This window comes from Castor canadensis, chromosome 1 (genome assembly GCF_047511655.1).
Source record: "Castor canadensis chromosome 1, mCasCan1.hap1v2, whole genome shotgun sequence".
NCBI classification, from domain to species: Eukaryota; Metazoa; Chordata; class Mammalia; order Rodentia; family Castoridae; genus Castor; species Castor canadensis.
The window spans coordinates 62,634,900-62,649,523 of NC_133386.1; the positions used below are offsets into that span (position 1 = coordinate 62,634,900).

At 38.6% G+C, this 14,624-nt stretch overlaps 1 protein-coding gene across 12 annotated transcripts in view; it reads left to right on the plus strand.

Annotated features, from left to right (window-relative positions):
* The first annotated feature begins 2,185 nt into the window (after positions 1 to 2,185).
* Usp45 (ubiquitin specific peptidase 45) overlaps positions 2,186 to 14,624 on the plus strand; it is an 87,725-nt gene continuing 75,286 nt past the window's right edge. For 2 of the 12 annotated variants that reach the window (XM_074077876.1, XM_074077873.1), the window contains exons 1-2: positions 2,315 to 2,577; positions 8,075 to 8,184. In XM_074077876.1, the coding sequence (XP_073933977.1) occupies positions 8,085 to 8,184 (100 nt within the window). In that variant the 5' untranslated portion in view covers positions 2,315 to 2,577; positions 8,075 to 8,084. The other 10 variants (XR_002213169.2, XM_074077881.1, XM_074077867.1 and 7 more) reach the window with 9 other exon arrangements.

The window sequence follows — 14,624 nt, forward strand, 5'->3', positions numbered from 1 at the left end:
TTTCATGGGACTTTTTTTTCCAAAAGGATTTCTATTGAAACTTAACATGAACATTTATTGACTTAGCATTTCCATTGCTAGCAGCAAATCCCCTGAAAACATTTGCATGAGTAGGCAAAGATAAATGAACACTAACAAGGGACTGATTAAAAAAATATCATCCATTCACTAGTCCTAAGCAGCTAGTCAAGACAATGAGGCTGATTTGGGACTCAGTCCAATGGAAAAAGGTCAACTTGTAAAGAAGAATGTAGACTGCACTCTAGATGCATTCATTTTTTAATAAAAGGTAGTCGTATAAAAATTTGGTACAAATGTATATTGTATATAAAAGACAATTCCTGAAACTATACATAAGAGATATCAAGTAGAAGTGATGAAATATTATCTTTGAGGAGAGGAAATTGGACAGTGGAAAGAAGATACAGAACTTTATTCTTGGTTAAAATAGCATGTTACTTTTATAATAAAATATATTTTAATAAATACATTGGATAGAGCTGGACATGGTGGTATATGTGTGTAATCCCAATTTACAAAGAAGGTTTAGGTAGGAGGATCAAGGTCTAAGGCCTGTCCAGACTGAAACAAGAGAGTTGGAGGTGTTGGAGGTATGGCTTAAGTGGTAGAGTGCTTGCCTTGCAAGTGTAAGGCTCTGAGTTCATATCCCAGTACTGCCAATCAATCAATCAATCAATAAGCAAATAAATAAATAAATACGCATGACAGAAATTTAAGAGATATATAGGGATAGGGTTGGGATGTAGCTCAGTAATTTTTTGGAATGGGGAGGAAGGCTATAGCTTAGAAAGTATTCCACACATTTCCAGATAGAACAATGATAGAAAATAAGATGTTTAGCATTCAAATACACAGATGATTTTAAGTGAATATGTGTTTTTATTTTCTCAGAATTTCTTTGTAAAAGCAATAAAAATGTATGTGCTGTGTAACATTTCAAATGATCTTTTCTTTGAAGAATTCACCAAATAGTGGATTTTACTTCAATGAAGTGAGAAGATAATTTGAAGAACATCAGAAAAATAAGCTTAATGCTAATTAATTTTCCTTAATGTATGCCAAGGTTTGAAATGGAGGTTGTAATTTCTGGAGATTTTGTTCATGTTCAGGGAAATCAAGATAGCTTTGGAATTTTGTCATTTCTAAAAAAATTTTAAATATTGTAAAATGGTTTGCATTGTTCTAAATTTCATTTTATTGGGAAGAGAAACTAAGTTTCCATATTCAATCTAGTTCCCTCTTTTTTTCTATAAATTGGGCTCTAATAATATATGATACATTTAAAAACCTCTTTTAATGAAACATGATTTCAAACCATCTAGATTTGCTGAGGTTTGCACATCTTTTTCCTCCACATTCTATTGCAAATCCACATTAAAATACATGAAAACTTTTTATTATGAATTAGTCAACTTTGACTTCAAATACACTACAAAACAAGCTATTCTTAATTGGTCAACATTTTCTTTTCCCTGGGTAAACACAATCCCCTACCATAAAAGATTGTTAGGTACCCCATACTTAGCACAATGACCAGCATTTTTGTACTCAATCGTATTTGTCAAATGAATGGTTCCTGTAAATACAATACAAACAAGTATAACCTCCTTTGCCAAGTTTCTCCATGGAAATAAGACAAATGAATTAGAATTTTAAGGTAAAAGTCGGAGTTTTGGGGTTTAACTCCGGTATCTTTTAATTTCTAATCCAATGCTCTGCCCATTAAGCCACAACCTGTCCCTTGTGAAAGACTAGGAGGCTTCTAGAGCCTTTCAACTGGCATTGACGTTATCTATCATTCAGTCAGAATATTTTCAAATCAACTGCTGTTACTCAGCATGCACGGTGCAGATCACTTTAATAGATAACGCAACTTAGTGTAGGTGTGGGTCAAAACAATGTACTGTCTAGTTAGGGAGCGAAGACGGTAATGACAAAAAGCAAAAATAATATCTAATGCATGTTGGATGTGACGTTAGAGCTCAGAGGAGGGTGACAGAGGGACGTCGGAGAAGGCTCCCAGGTGGTACTTGGGCCAGAATCACTACAAACAAGTATCTCCGTCCAGTCGGGAGTCTCTGGCTGGTAGGCTATGTTGTGAGCGCAGGCGCGGCGCGAGCAGGCCCCGCCCCTCCCACTGGCCCCGCCCCTCCTTTCCTCCTGACGAGCGCCGCCAGCAGGGCTTCCCGAACTGGTCCGGGACCCAGGCCCCGCCTCCGCCGGCTCGTGGGCGGCTGCGCACGCGCAGTCGCTGCTGACTGTAGAAGCGGCGTCCCGGCCGGGCGGGGTGAGTTGGGGCTGTTGTTGCGGGGTTGCCCTGACCCTTCCGTCCTCGCTTCGGCGACCTAGGCCTCCTTTTGAAGGGCTTGGAAGAGAGGCTCCTATCGTCCTCGCTTTGCTGATTCGTGCGGGCGCCGGGCGGTCACCGCTGCGTGAGTGACGCCTGGCCCGCGCGGTGTCTGGGCGGCGACGAGAGGAGCCGGGGACCAAGGCGTGCGGCCGAGTGCCGGCCGCGCGGTGACCGACGCCCTTCCGTGCTCGCGCGATGTCACCTCGGTGTGTTTTGTCTTTACTCACTTGGAGTGCGTTTGTTAGTGACCGGAGTGACGCGGTTTGCTGGCAGCTGGGTGGGCTGGAGTCCGCGTCCCCATCCAGCACTTACTGGCCGCGGGACTAATGCGAGTCTAAGTTTCGAGTATCAAATGCGGGAAGTGATAGTAACCTATCTTATAAAGTAGTTGGGAGAATTGAGCGGGTTCGTACCTTTGAAGGGCTTAGAATTGAGGGTGATGCATAGCAAAACTGTGAAGTGCTGTCCTGCGTTTTGAGCCTGGGCACCTGAAAGGAGATTGTATCCCTTTCCGCTGTTGAAAAACGGCAGCCCAAGAATTAAAAAAAAAACGGGGGAAGAAAGAAAATTAAATACGGGCTTTCGTTTGCACAGTCTACTGAAAAACACAACTTTTAAAACAACTTAGTTGCACATCCTGTATTAGAGAAGGCAGGGGTTAGGTCATACTTAAATCGAAAGCCTTAAAAGCCCTTGTTTGGCGTCTGCGAACTTGGATTATGAGAATGTTCCCATTTAAGAATTTATGCCGAACACAATGTTTTATGCTGAAATTACCAGCTTCCATAAAAGTCCTGGGCTCCCAGGGCACAAGCGATAGATACATGCTTACTGCTTCAGATTCCTAGTTGGGGAAGAGTGTATTCTGTTTGAACCCTTCTGGGAGGGAGAGAGCGTAAGGAAACCTACACGATTCGTCTAGACTTTACCTGTGTCTTTTCCCATTATGCTCAGGTTGTATATTCATAAGACATTGCTGTAAAAAATATCATCTATGAGTACAGCTCTATGCTGAGTCCTATGAATCCTATTCACTATCCAGAATGTTGGGGATCCCAGACACAAATTTGATGATAGAAAGTTTTGAAGCTCTAATAATCGGAATTTTAATTTTTTTTCCCTTAAATGGAAATTGGAAGAACATCTCTATAAAACTGTATATTGTGAGTTACTGTAGCAAATGAATCTGTCTGTTTAATACATGTCAGGAAAATGATTGGAAATTGCCTTTCCATTGCCAAGGTAAGCTTGTGTCAGTTTTTTTTTTTTTTTTCACAGATTCTAGGTCAGATTCCTGGTTCGGTGTATTTTGCCAGCATTATCCATATGTTAGTCCTCATATTTATCAGGGGTTAATCGTTAATGGAAAAAAGTAATGAGCATTTTTCATGGGTCATTTTCCCTAGATTCTGTTAGTAATGCTTATTTCTTCTGGACATGAAATTAAAATGGAGATAGCTTTGTAAATTTGGGGGTGGAAAGATTTGCCTTCTAACTATGCCTTTTTTTTCATCAATAAAGTAGAAGACTAGATAAGTGAGTGTGGAGTTGGAAGAGTTGGAGGTTTAAGGAAGTTGAAAAAGGTTTGAAATGGCTGTGTGAAGGATACCTAAGTTGACCAGAAGGTGTTGTAGATAAGGTAAACACAGTCTGCTTTCTTATAAGAGTTTGTTGACATGGAGAAAATGATTAGTTGGGTTCATGCCAAAAGGTTAATGTCCTGATTAATTTAAGCCTGTGCAAGGCTTAATAACGTGATTAATGTGATTAATTAACCTGTGCTGGTTCACCTCTTTCTCTGTACATGGTAAGGTTACATTCTTTGTACAGCCTGCTTCCCCCTGTCTACTTGAAGATAAATGTGGCCATGTGATTTGCTTTTGCCAGTAAAATATGAGCAGATGTTACACAAGCTTTAAGTACCAGCTCGGTGTTTGCAGTTTGCCCCTTCTCCCTGTCCTGCTATAGGACTTATGGAAGCATTTGCTTAGATGTAGCCTCTTGTCAGCCTGGTCACAAGAGAATAGGAGGGACTAATCAAGCAAGTTGGGAAGTTGTGATCAGAGAAGGGAAAATTATACTTGAATTAGAGACTTTGTAAGGTGGCACTGAAGAGGTAAATAGATGAAGTTTAGAGGGAGAGGGAAAAGGTACTTAGAGATGAGGTGGTCAGGTTCAGACCTTATACATTTGTGTAACCCTCAGTAAAGCCCCTAATTTATTGCCAATCAATTCAACAGTGATGATTTTTAGATTTAAAGAAGTGCTCTTTAGCTGGGCACTGGTGGCTCACTCTTGTATTCCTAGCTACTTGGGAGGCTGATACCAGGAGGATCATGGGTCAAAGCCAGCTGGAGTAAATAGTTGAAAGACCTCACCTCCAAAATAACCAGAGCAAAATGGACTGAGGAATGGCTCAAGTAGTAGAATGCCTGCTTTGCAAGCATGAAGCCCCGAATTCAACGTCAGTCCCACCAAAAAAAAAAAAAAAAAAAAAAGTGACCCTTAGGTGGGGATTTTGCTTAGTGATAGAGCATGTGCTTAGCATGCAGGAGGCCCTGGGTTCTAGCATTACCACCAAAAAAAAAAAAAATCCCTTAAAATGATTAACTTGAAATTTTCCTTGAAATATAGAATGACTGAATCAAGATTCAGGATTTAATATTGAATTTTAATCATTTAATTTTACCTTGATTATTAAAAAATAAACAACCATGAAAATTGTAATGTGACTTCACCACCAACCAGGACAGCATTCAGTAGGATTCAGACTAAGCTATTTTATAAAACACTCAAAAATACAGTGGTTAAAAAAATGTGTAGCTTAGTAACACCACTCTTGGTGATATACCCAAAATACTGTTACTCCAGAGGCACCTGCACACCCATGTTTATTGCGGCACTATTCACAATAGCCAAGTTATGGAAACTGCCAAGATGCCCCAGCACTGACGAATGGATTAAGAAAATGTGGTATCTATACGCAATGGAATTTTATGCAGTCATGAAGAAGAACGAAATGTTATCATTCGCTGGTAAATGGATGGAATTGGAGAACATCATTCTGAGTGAGGTTAGCCTGGCCCAAAAGACCAAAAATCGTATGTTCTCCCTCATATGTGGACATTAGATCAAGGGTAAACACAACAAGGGAATTGGACTATGAGCACATGATAAAAGCGAGAGCACACAAGGGAGGGGTGAGGATAGGTAAGACACCTAAAAAATTAGCATTTGTTGCTCTCAACGCAGAGAAACTAAAGCAGATACCTTAAAAGCAACTGAGGCCAATAGGAAAAGGGGAACAGGTACTAGAGAAAAGGTTAGCTCAAGAAGAATTAACCTAGAAGGTAACACCCACGCACAGGAAATCAATGTGAGTCAATGCCCTGTATAGCTATCCTTATCTCAACCAGCAAAAACCCTTGTTCCTTCCTATTATTGCTTATACTCTCTCTACAACAAAATTAGAAATAAGGGCAAAATAGTTTCTGCTGGGTATTGGGGGGGGAGAGGGAGGGGCGGAGTGGGTGGTAAGGGAGGGGGTGGGGGCAGTGGGGAGAAATGAACCAAGCCTTGTATGCACATATGAATAATAAAAGAAAAAGGAAAAAAAAATAAAAAATTGAGAGTTATTAAAAAAATGTGTAGCTTGTATCTAAAATCTGTAGAGTTTAACTGAATTTTTAAGAAACATAAAAGATGGAGGTAAATAACACCATGAAGAAAAATCTTCAGTGTGGGACATTATGCAACTTTGCTACTGAAGGAGTCTGTGGACCCCCACTAATGACTTCAATCAGGAACTTGTTACGCAGGATCTTAGGTCTTGTGGCCGACTTGTTTTTTTTTTTTTTTTTTCTTTTATTATTCATATGTGCATACAAGGCTTGGTTCATTTCTCCCCCCTGCCCCCACCCCCTCCCTTACCACCCACTCCGCCCTCTCCCTTTCCCCCCACTTCAATACCCAGCAGAAACTATTTTGTGTGGCAGACTTGTTAAATCAGGATTCCCAAAGTGACTCACATACTGGCGTGATGTCTTAAAAAAGCCTTCGGTAGGTTAAAGGTTGGAAGAACTGTCCTAGATTATAAGATTCTCACAAAAAAAGGATAATACAGATGATAAAGAGATATGACTAAAAATATAAAGTACAAATCTTTATTGACTCCTTATTTGAAAAACCAATTATAGACACTTTTGAATTAACTAGGAAAATTAGAGTCTGTTAGGATAAGAGATGATATTAGGGCTGGACATTGTTGTACATGCCTGTAACCCATCATTTGAGATTGAGGCAGGAGAATTACAAGTTTTAGACTCACCTGGGCTACTTATTGACACCCTATCTCAAAAAAAAAAAAAAAGCACCCCTCCCCCGAAAAAAAACACCAGTTAATGTTATAGGAATTGTTAATTTTTTTTACACGTGCTGATGATTTTATATATGATGACTTTATTCCTTTTTTTTCTTTAACCTATTTTATGTATTGAATTTTTGGCAGCACTGGAGTTTGAACTTAGTGTCTCATGCTTGCTAGGCAGGTGCTCTACTGCTACAGTCACTCCGCCAGCCCTAGAATGTCTTTATTCTTAAGTGTTATAGGCTCGAGCGTTTGGGGTAAACTCTCTCTACAACTTAGTTTCAAATAGTTCATCAAAAAAAACATACTCACATGTATGTCTATATTGACATTTAGATAAAATAAACATTGCAAAACATTAAGAGGTGTGGAATCTATATAATAGTATATGGGTATTCATTATACTATTCTTTTAACTTTTGTAGATGTTTAAAATTTTTCATAATGAAAAGTTCAAGGAAAAAAATATGGTAGCTTAAAAAGATAGAAATCAGCTTTTCTCTCAATAGTCCAGCCCTAAGTGGCATAGCACAGGTAGGGGGCTTCACTCTGCTTGGCTCACAGCTTCTATCCATGGTCCAGTGTGGTTCTTCCAGCTTTGCTATCACCTAGCCATAAGCTTAGGAGAAAGAGAAAGGAGGGAGTACATTATCACAAGCAGCACTTATTTTGTTGAGTAAAACTTTTCATTCACTGAGACATCATATATATATAGGAGGTATGTCTTAGGTCAGGCCTGTATAAGAAATTACCAGACTGAGTGACTTAAACAATAAACATTTTTTAGTACCGAAGGCTGGAAAGTCCAAGGTCAAGATGCTGGCAGATACGTTGTGTTAGTGAGAGTAATCCAGATTTGTCTTTGCCATCTTCTTGTTATCCTCACATAGCTACGAATGAGGTTAGCTCTTTGGCCTCTTACCAGGTCATCAATGTCAGTGATGAGGGCTCCACTCTCATGTGGCCACGTCCCAAAGGTTTCATCTCCAACTACTATCACAGTAGGAGTTAGACTTCAATATGTAAATTTGGGGTTGGGGAAAGAGGTGGACACAAACATTTAGGATAGTTGGTTAAAGTCAAATGGAATGTACCATTTGTATATTAATATTTTTTGGCAGTGCTGGGGATGGAACTCGGGGCTTTGTACATGTGAGGCAAGTGCTGTACCACTGAACTACACCCCCAGCCCGTGTATTGATTTTTAATAAAGACCTTTTATTTCAGCTGTTGTTCTACTCTTTTCCTCTTTTGATTTAAACAATATATATAAATTTTAATTTTGAAGATTAAAGTGTATTCATTGTTTTCCTTTTTTTTTTTTTTAAACTGAAAAGTAAATAACAGATGCGGGTTAAAGATCCATCCAAAGATTTACCTGAGAAAGGCAAAAGAAATAAAAAACCTTTGATACCTCATGATGAAGATTCTTCAGATGATATTGCTGGTAAGTTGTGATTTCTGGCATCCCAAATGGTGTTGGGGAAAGTAAGTCATAATATGTTTTAAAATTAATACATTCATTACTCTGTTTTCACCGTTTTCTGCATAAACTTGAGAATTAGTTTGTCTCGTTCCAAAAATAAGCTTATTGATGTTTTCAATAAGATTTGTTTAATTTAGAGGTAAAGTAACATTGGCTCTTTTTCTTTTTTCCATTTGGTTCAGATCTCTAAGCCACCAGAGGCTCTGCTGGCTGCAGGACTTGGTTTTCTCCTTAATGGTTTCATGCCTTAGGTGCTGGCCTCTGAGAGTTTTCCTCATTTCCTTGCAGTTCATCTTACCATTTAAAAAGAGGTTGTGCTATTTTTAAGTGCTTTTCTTTAACTTGGATAGTGTTTCAGGATAGTTAATTTGCTGTATAGAAGGAATTTTGAATTGTATCTCTAAATATTCTGTTAATACGGTTTTCTTCAGGGGTCCTGATTATTCTTTTTGTTCATTTTTTTGTGGGGTGGGGGTTGAACCCTGGGCCTCATGCATGTTAGGCAAGTGCTCTACCATTGAACTATACCCTCAGTCCCTGATTATTCTTGTGTAAGTGCTCCTTTGCCTGTTTTCCACAGTTTACACATTTTCTCAAATTCTTTGAAACTGTTTATTTCCTTTTTATTCTGCTTGTTTTCATTTTTGTCCTTTACTGTGTCTGAAATAGTGTCTGTTTTACCTTATATTCTTTTTAACTTAGTCTTTATGTGTTTTTTTTTAATTATTCTTTTTTGAACTCTGCCAGTCCCTTCCTATTGTTTCTCATCTTGTTCTAGAGTGATTACTTCTGTTTTGTTTGTATTTCATACCAACAATTGCTCTGACATTTGTTTTCTTTTTTCCTTCCTTCCTTATTATTATTTTAGCATAGAATTTGTGGCTTTGATCCCTCTTTGATTACTCATTTGATTAAGGTTGCTTTTTAAGCAATTTTTAGAATACTTTTATAAAAAGAAGGTGCTATGGTTTGGATGTGTGTCCCCCAAAAGGTCATGTGTTAAATGTGTAGTCCCAGGGTAGCACTATTGGAAAGTGCTATGGACCTTTAGGAGGTAGGGCATAGAGGGAGGTTTGTATGTGACTGGGATTATGTTCTGGAGGGTATCGTAGGCCCCTGTTCCTTCCTCTGCCTCTTGCGTCCTGGCTTGTGAGGTGAGTGGTTTGCTCTGCCACATGTTTCCACTATATCATGCCACCCTCGCCAGAGGCCAGAGTGGTAGAGCCATTCAATCTTGGACTGGCCTGATTAAATCTTTTCTCATTATAAGCTAATCATCTCACGTATTTCATGTAGTAATGGGGAACTGACTAATACAAGGAGCTAGAACCTTGTTGAAGCCTACTCAGTTGATTCAGCCTTTACTTTTTTCAGACCAATAGCATTATGCAACCCTGGATTTTTTCAGAATCCAAAATGTCTTGTCTTCCCAACTGTTATAGAGATAAGACTGCTTCCTGCAAATATGGCTTGCTTTTTTATTTCTTAGTGAATGAGAAATTCCCTTCTTTTGCTTCTTCTTAAAATAAAACTGAGGACTAGAGGTATGGCTCAAGTGCTACAGCAGTTGTCTATCAAGCATGAGGCCCTGATTTAGAGCCCCAGTACTGCAAAAGAAAAAAAGTTGAACACAGGGAGCCCCTGTCACTGTTGTTGTAGCTCAGTTATTTAGCTTTTGCTGTATATCTGGGAAGCATACGTTCTTACTGAAATCTATACCTGCAGTATTTTCTCTACTTCTGCACAACCCTTTTCAATATCTGCTGTTTTGAGATGGGAGCCTTTCTACTTAATTTGAATCTTTTGTTTTCTGTTCTTATTGCTCTTTTTTTTTTTTTTTTGGTGGGACTGGGGTTTGAACTCAGGGCTTCATGCTTGAAAATCAGGTGCTCTATCACTTGAGGCACACCTCCAACCCTCTTACTGCCTTTTAAAAATTTCTGGGAGAAGGAGGAACTGTTAACTAAATATTTCCATTTGCAAATTGCAAAGACCTCTTTACAAAATTTTTATTAATGCTTACATGAAAATTTCCATTATTGTTTTTCATTTGTTTAATTTAAAAATCCTATAGACTTTAATACAGTTTTATATTCAGGAATTCATCATTTGAGAATATTCATTAAAGAGATTTCTTGGAATTCTGGTTCCTATCAATTATGCAACTGTTTTGTCCTTCTTTCTCCAATAATGATGAAAGTAGCTTTATAGTAAGGCTAGTATTATAGCAGGGAGGTGGCTCAGAAAAGAAACAGACAAGTTTGTGTTTTGATAATATAGCAGGGAGAAGGGATGGCATAGCAGAGATAAAACTTAAAGAACTGAAATATGAAGAAGATCACATAACACTGGGGAATGAAATAGCCAGTAAAGTCACATGCAACCAAATATAGGTTAAGCTTTGCTTTTTGCTTCTGTAACCTGCTTACAAGGGTATATAAGGTGAGACCCCTTTGTTCTCGGGGCTTAGGCTTGGACATGAGTCTTCTGAGTCTGTGCCTGCACAATAAAATGTTGCTTCCTGCTAAACTGCCTCAGTGACTCCTATCTGAACTTGAAATTCCTGCAACATTTCTTGGGGGCTCGTCTGGGATTGTGGAGCCAGTGATTTGTCACCTTCCTTGTCGCCAGGGTGCAGCCCCTGGACCACCAGGAGAGGTGATCCCAGCAGGCACCAACAGACAGTTTGATCCAGAGAAGGGACTCATCCTCCAGTGGGTTGGGTGAAGGCCTTGGATGTCTAGAGGAACCTGGTGAGGCGCTGGAGAGTACCACTTGTCAGACTTACAGGAACCCAGGTTCAAATAACAGGCCTGCCTTTGGAGGCAGAAGGGGAGACTGATCACCTCCTAGACACCACTGTGTAACCCAGTCTGAGGTGAAACTGGGTCTCTCAGGTTTAGGGAGTAGGACAAAAGTGTAAAACACCTCTGGGAATTAGGGAGGTTGAGCACCTACTGGGTTTTCTCACCAGCAGGATGAGAAACAACACAAGTAAAAAGAAAGCACTTTGAGTAAAATACAAGAAAACCTCTAGTACTAGGGTAGGGGAGAGGGGATGGGTTGAGCTCTTGCCTGAAAATAGCCACAACTGAGGTTAAGGGATAGGTAACAAAATTCAGTTCCAAAGAGGGAGACTCAAAAGAGAACAGATGCATCATTCACTGTTCCACTGGATAGCCAGCCCTCTGGTTAGGGTTTAAGAAGGTTTTTCTGAGAGTATGCTCTAATTTTGTGTGTGTCAATTTGTTTACAACATTGGGCAAAATTTAATTTGCTCCTGGGGTTCCAGCTCATCTTACGCACACTTAAGTTGACATTTTTTTCTGGCATGCTTAATTTATAAAAGTGTGTGTGTGTGTGTGTGTGTGTGTATGTAAGCATCTTCAAAATGATTCTTAAACTGCTGTTATAAGGTTAATGTGATATTCAGAGTAATAAAAAACCAGGGTGTTTATTTTAAAGATCTCTGTTAAAAACTGCTTAAGCTTTTTACATATGAATATATAAACATCTTGAGGATGGATATTATAGGATGTAAAAAAATTTGTAACTCTGTTCTACTGCTACTTTTAAGAAAACCAGTTTTCAAACTTATTTCAATCAGGTCTCTCAGGTCTCATGAGGATGCATGCATTCAGGGTTAACACTCTGGCTCAGACCAGAGAAGGAAAATTAAAAAAAAAAAGAAAGAAAAAAAGAAAAAGGGAGGTCCACAGCCTAGCAGGAACCTTAAAATTTGGGTACTTAAAAAAATGACCTTAGCTGGTTTCATTCTGTTGTAAATAAAATGTGGGATTTAATTCTCTCTTGTAATACATGGGTCTGTTAACAAATGGGCTTTCTATAATTTTTTTTATTCAAAAAATAATTTTAAGGTTGCTTTCTTTCTGTTTTTTTTCATACAAATATAAGGCTTTAAGTTAAAAGGGTTTATGAGTTATTTTCAGTAAGTAACAAAAATACATATAAGGTATTAAGGATATGGTTTTTAAAAAATAAAAGGTAAAAAAATACTTTAAAAGAAAAGATAAAAACAAGCTCCCCCGAAGGGTACAAAATAAGTTGTCATAAAGGTACAGAGTAAGTTGTCATAAAAAGAGCTTATAAGTGCTTATATAAATGATTAAGTTGACTAAAATCCAGTTATAGTAAAGGTTTTGTAAGGTCAAAATTTAATGTACTGATATTAAACTAAAAATTCTCTAAGCTCATAACAACCAGGCTATCTTAAAAATACTGTATTGTCCTTGATAACATTTACAAAAAACTCTTAAAAATGGTTTTTGCTTTGTTAAGATAACTCTCAGGAACTTTTGTTGCTGCAGGTTAACCTACAAATTTATCAAGACAACAAGAGTTTATTAAAACACAGAAAGGCAAGAGGCAGCTGAGCACAGTGAGTGCTACTACACTGATATGAGGGTTGAGACAGATTTACTTATGTAAAGCAAAGTTAAAAAAAAAATCCAAAGTGCACCCTCCACGTAGAATAAAGAAAAAAAAAAAAAACTCAGAATAAGAGCCAACGGAGTGGAAATGTTGTACTATTCCTTCCACATGTCAGGTGAAGGGAATTTTTGGCCTGGGATGGCCAGATTGAGCCTATAATTTTAGGGGGGCTCCATTGATTGTCTACAGGTTGGTGGGATCCTGCTGTATGTTTTGAGCCATCTGTTAATGTCAATAATCTGGAATGTGATCCCTTATCAACATCTAAGCCATGATTCTTGGCCATTAGGTTTCCTAACTCCACACTTGGTCCCTATAAACACTTACCTGTGTTACCTGAAAACCTGTGTTTTCAGGGTTTTTACTACTGAGGTAACTGAGTCAAAAATAAATAAAAGTTCATTTAAGAGTTTGTTTATGTAAAATTTTCTAAATGACCTCATGGTTAAACAACTGTTGTCTTGGGTGATTCTAATGCAGTTGGTACCCTATATGTGTCTGTTATTGAACTGTTTGGGATCACTGACACTGTCTCCTCTCCCCCCAACTGATGGGAAAATGTAAGGTTTTACTTCAAGAGCACAACTAAACTAATATGTATATATAACCTTTGTAGAGCTGTGATGCTATTGCTGGTTCCTGTATACTAAATATATTCATGATTTTCAAGTATATCAAGTCTTTTAAAATATAAAATTTAGATAAACATGGTAACAAAAAGTTAATGGTACTGATATACTGTTCTTTTCGTTGCTAAATTGTCCATCAGAATTTTAACCATGGCTCTTTTAAGTTTTTGTCATTACAGTTCTGATCCTTCTGGGGCATTTACAATCAAGTTCATAAAAAATGATTCTAATAAGTACTTATGTGTCAACCAGGTTATCTTTTTGGATGTCTGCTTTTGTTGGATTTTGTTACGTATTGTCCTTGTCTTGAAGCCCACTGCCAAAGAGCCACTCCTTCTAAGCCTTTTTGTTGCTTAAATTTGGCCAAAATGGTCTAGTTGGCACTGACTCCCACCTTATCTGCTTGTTACTTCCCCTCTCCCCCGCCATGGGTCCAAAACCAACCAACCAAACAAAATCCAGAAAAAAACAAATCTTCACCATAAAGAGAAAAAAATGACCAATGGAAAAAGATCTTCAGTCTACAGCCATACCACCCTGAACACACCCCATCTCATCTGGTACCATGAAGCTAAACAGGGTCGGGCATGGTTAGTACTTGGATGGGAAAAAGATCTTCATAGGAGATTGCTCAGAGACAAGCAGTTTGGAGACAAGAGGGGAATGCTGTGAAAAGTTCAAATGGAGTCATTTGTTCCGGACCTCTTAAAAATAACCAAGGCTGAGAGGATTGAGGAAATGGTTCTTATACATGTGTGGCTATGTGGCATTAAAGCCCTTCTAGACACAAACTCATTTTTTTTTTTTAGACAGGGTCTTCTACTTAAATAGAGACAAAGTGACTATTTTTAGTGTGTCTAAACATGTCCTTTGATACTTAAAGGTGGTGGTTTTAACTTTTTTAAAACCACATTTTCTTGGACATATATACTGATAATACATTGTTGTCATGGTAATTCTACTGAGTTTAAAAAAAAAAGACACTTTCCGGGTAAAAGAATAAAATGTCCAACTATTAAAACCCTATTGAAGGGGCCCTTTTATTATCTTGTCTATCCCCACTGCAGTGGGACAACAGTCCTGCTTTAGTTACTCTGGAAGCTGACTAGACTACCCACAGTGAAAGGGGACACACCCATGCTCTCCTCTGCACACTTGGACTCTTACCTGTTGGGTTGGCTGTTGCAAGGTTTCCCCCATGTGCTGAATGTTACAAAAGAGATGTTGGGACCTCCACATAGCCATCCATACCATGTACCCTGCAACCAGGTGCTACATTGGCTCATATACTCCCCAGGTTTGTGAGGTTGCCGGTAAACG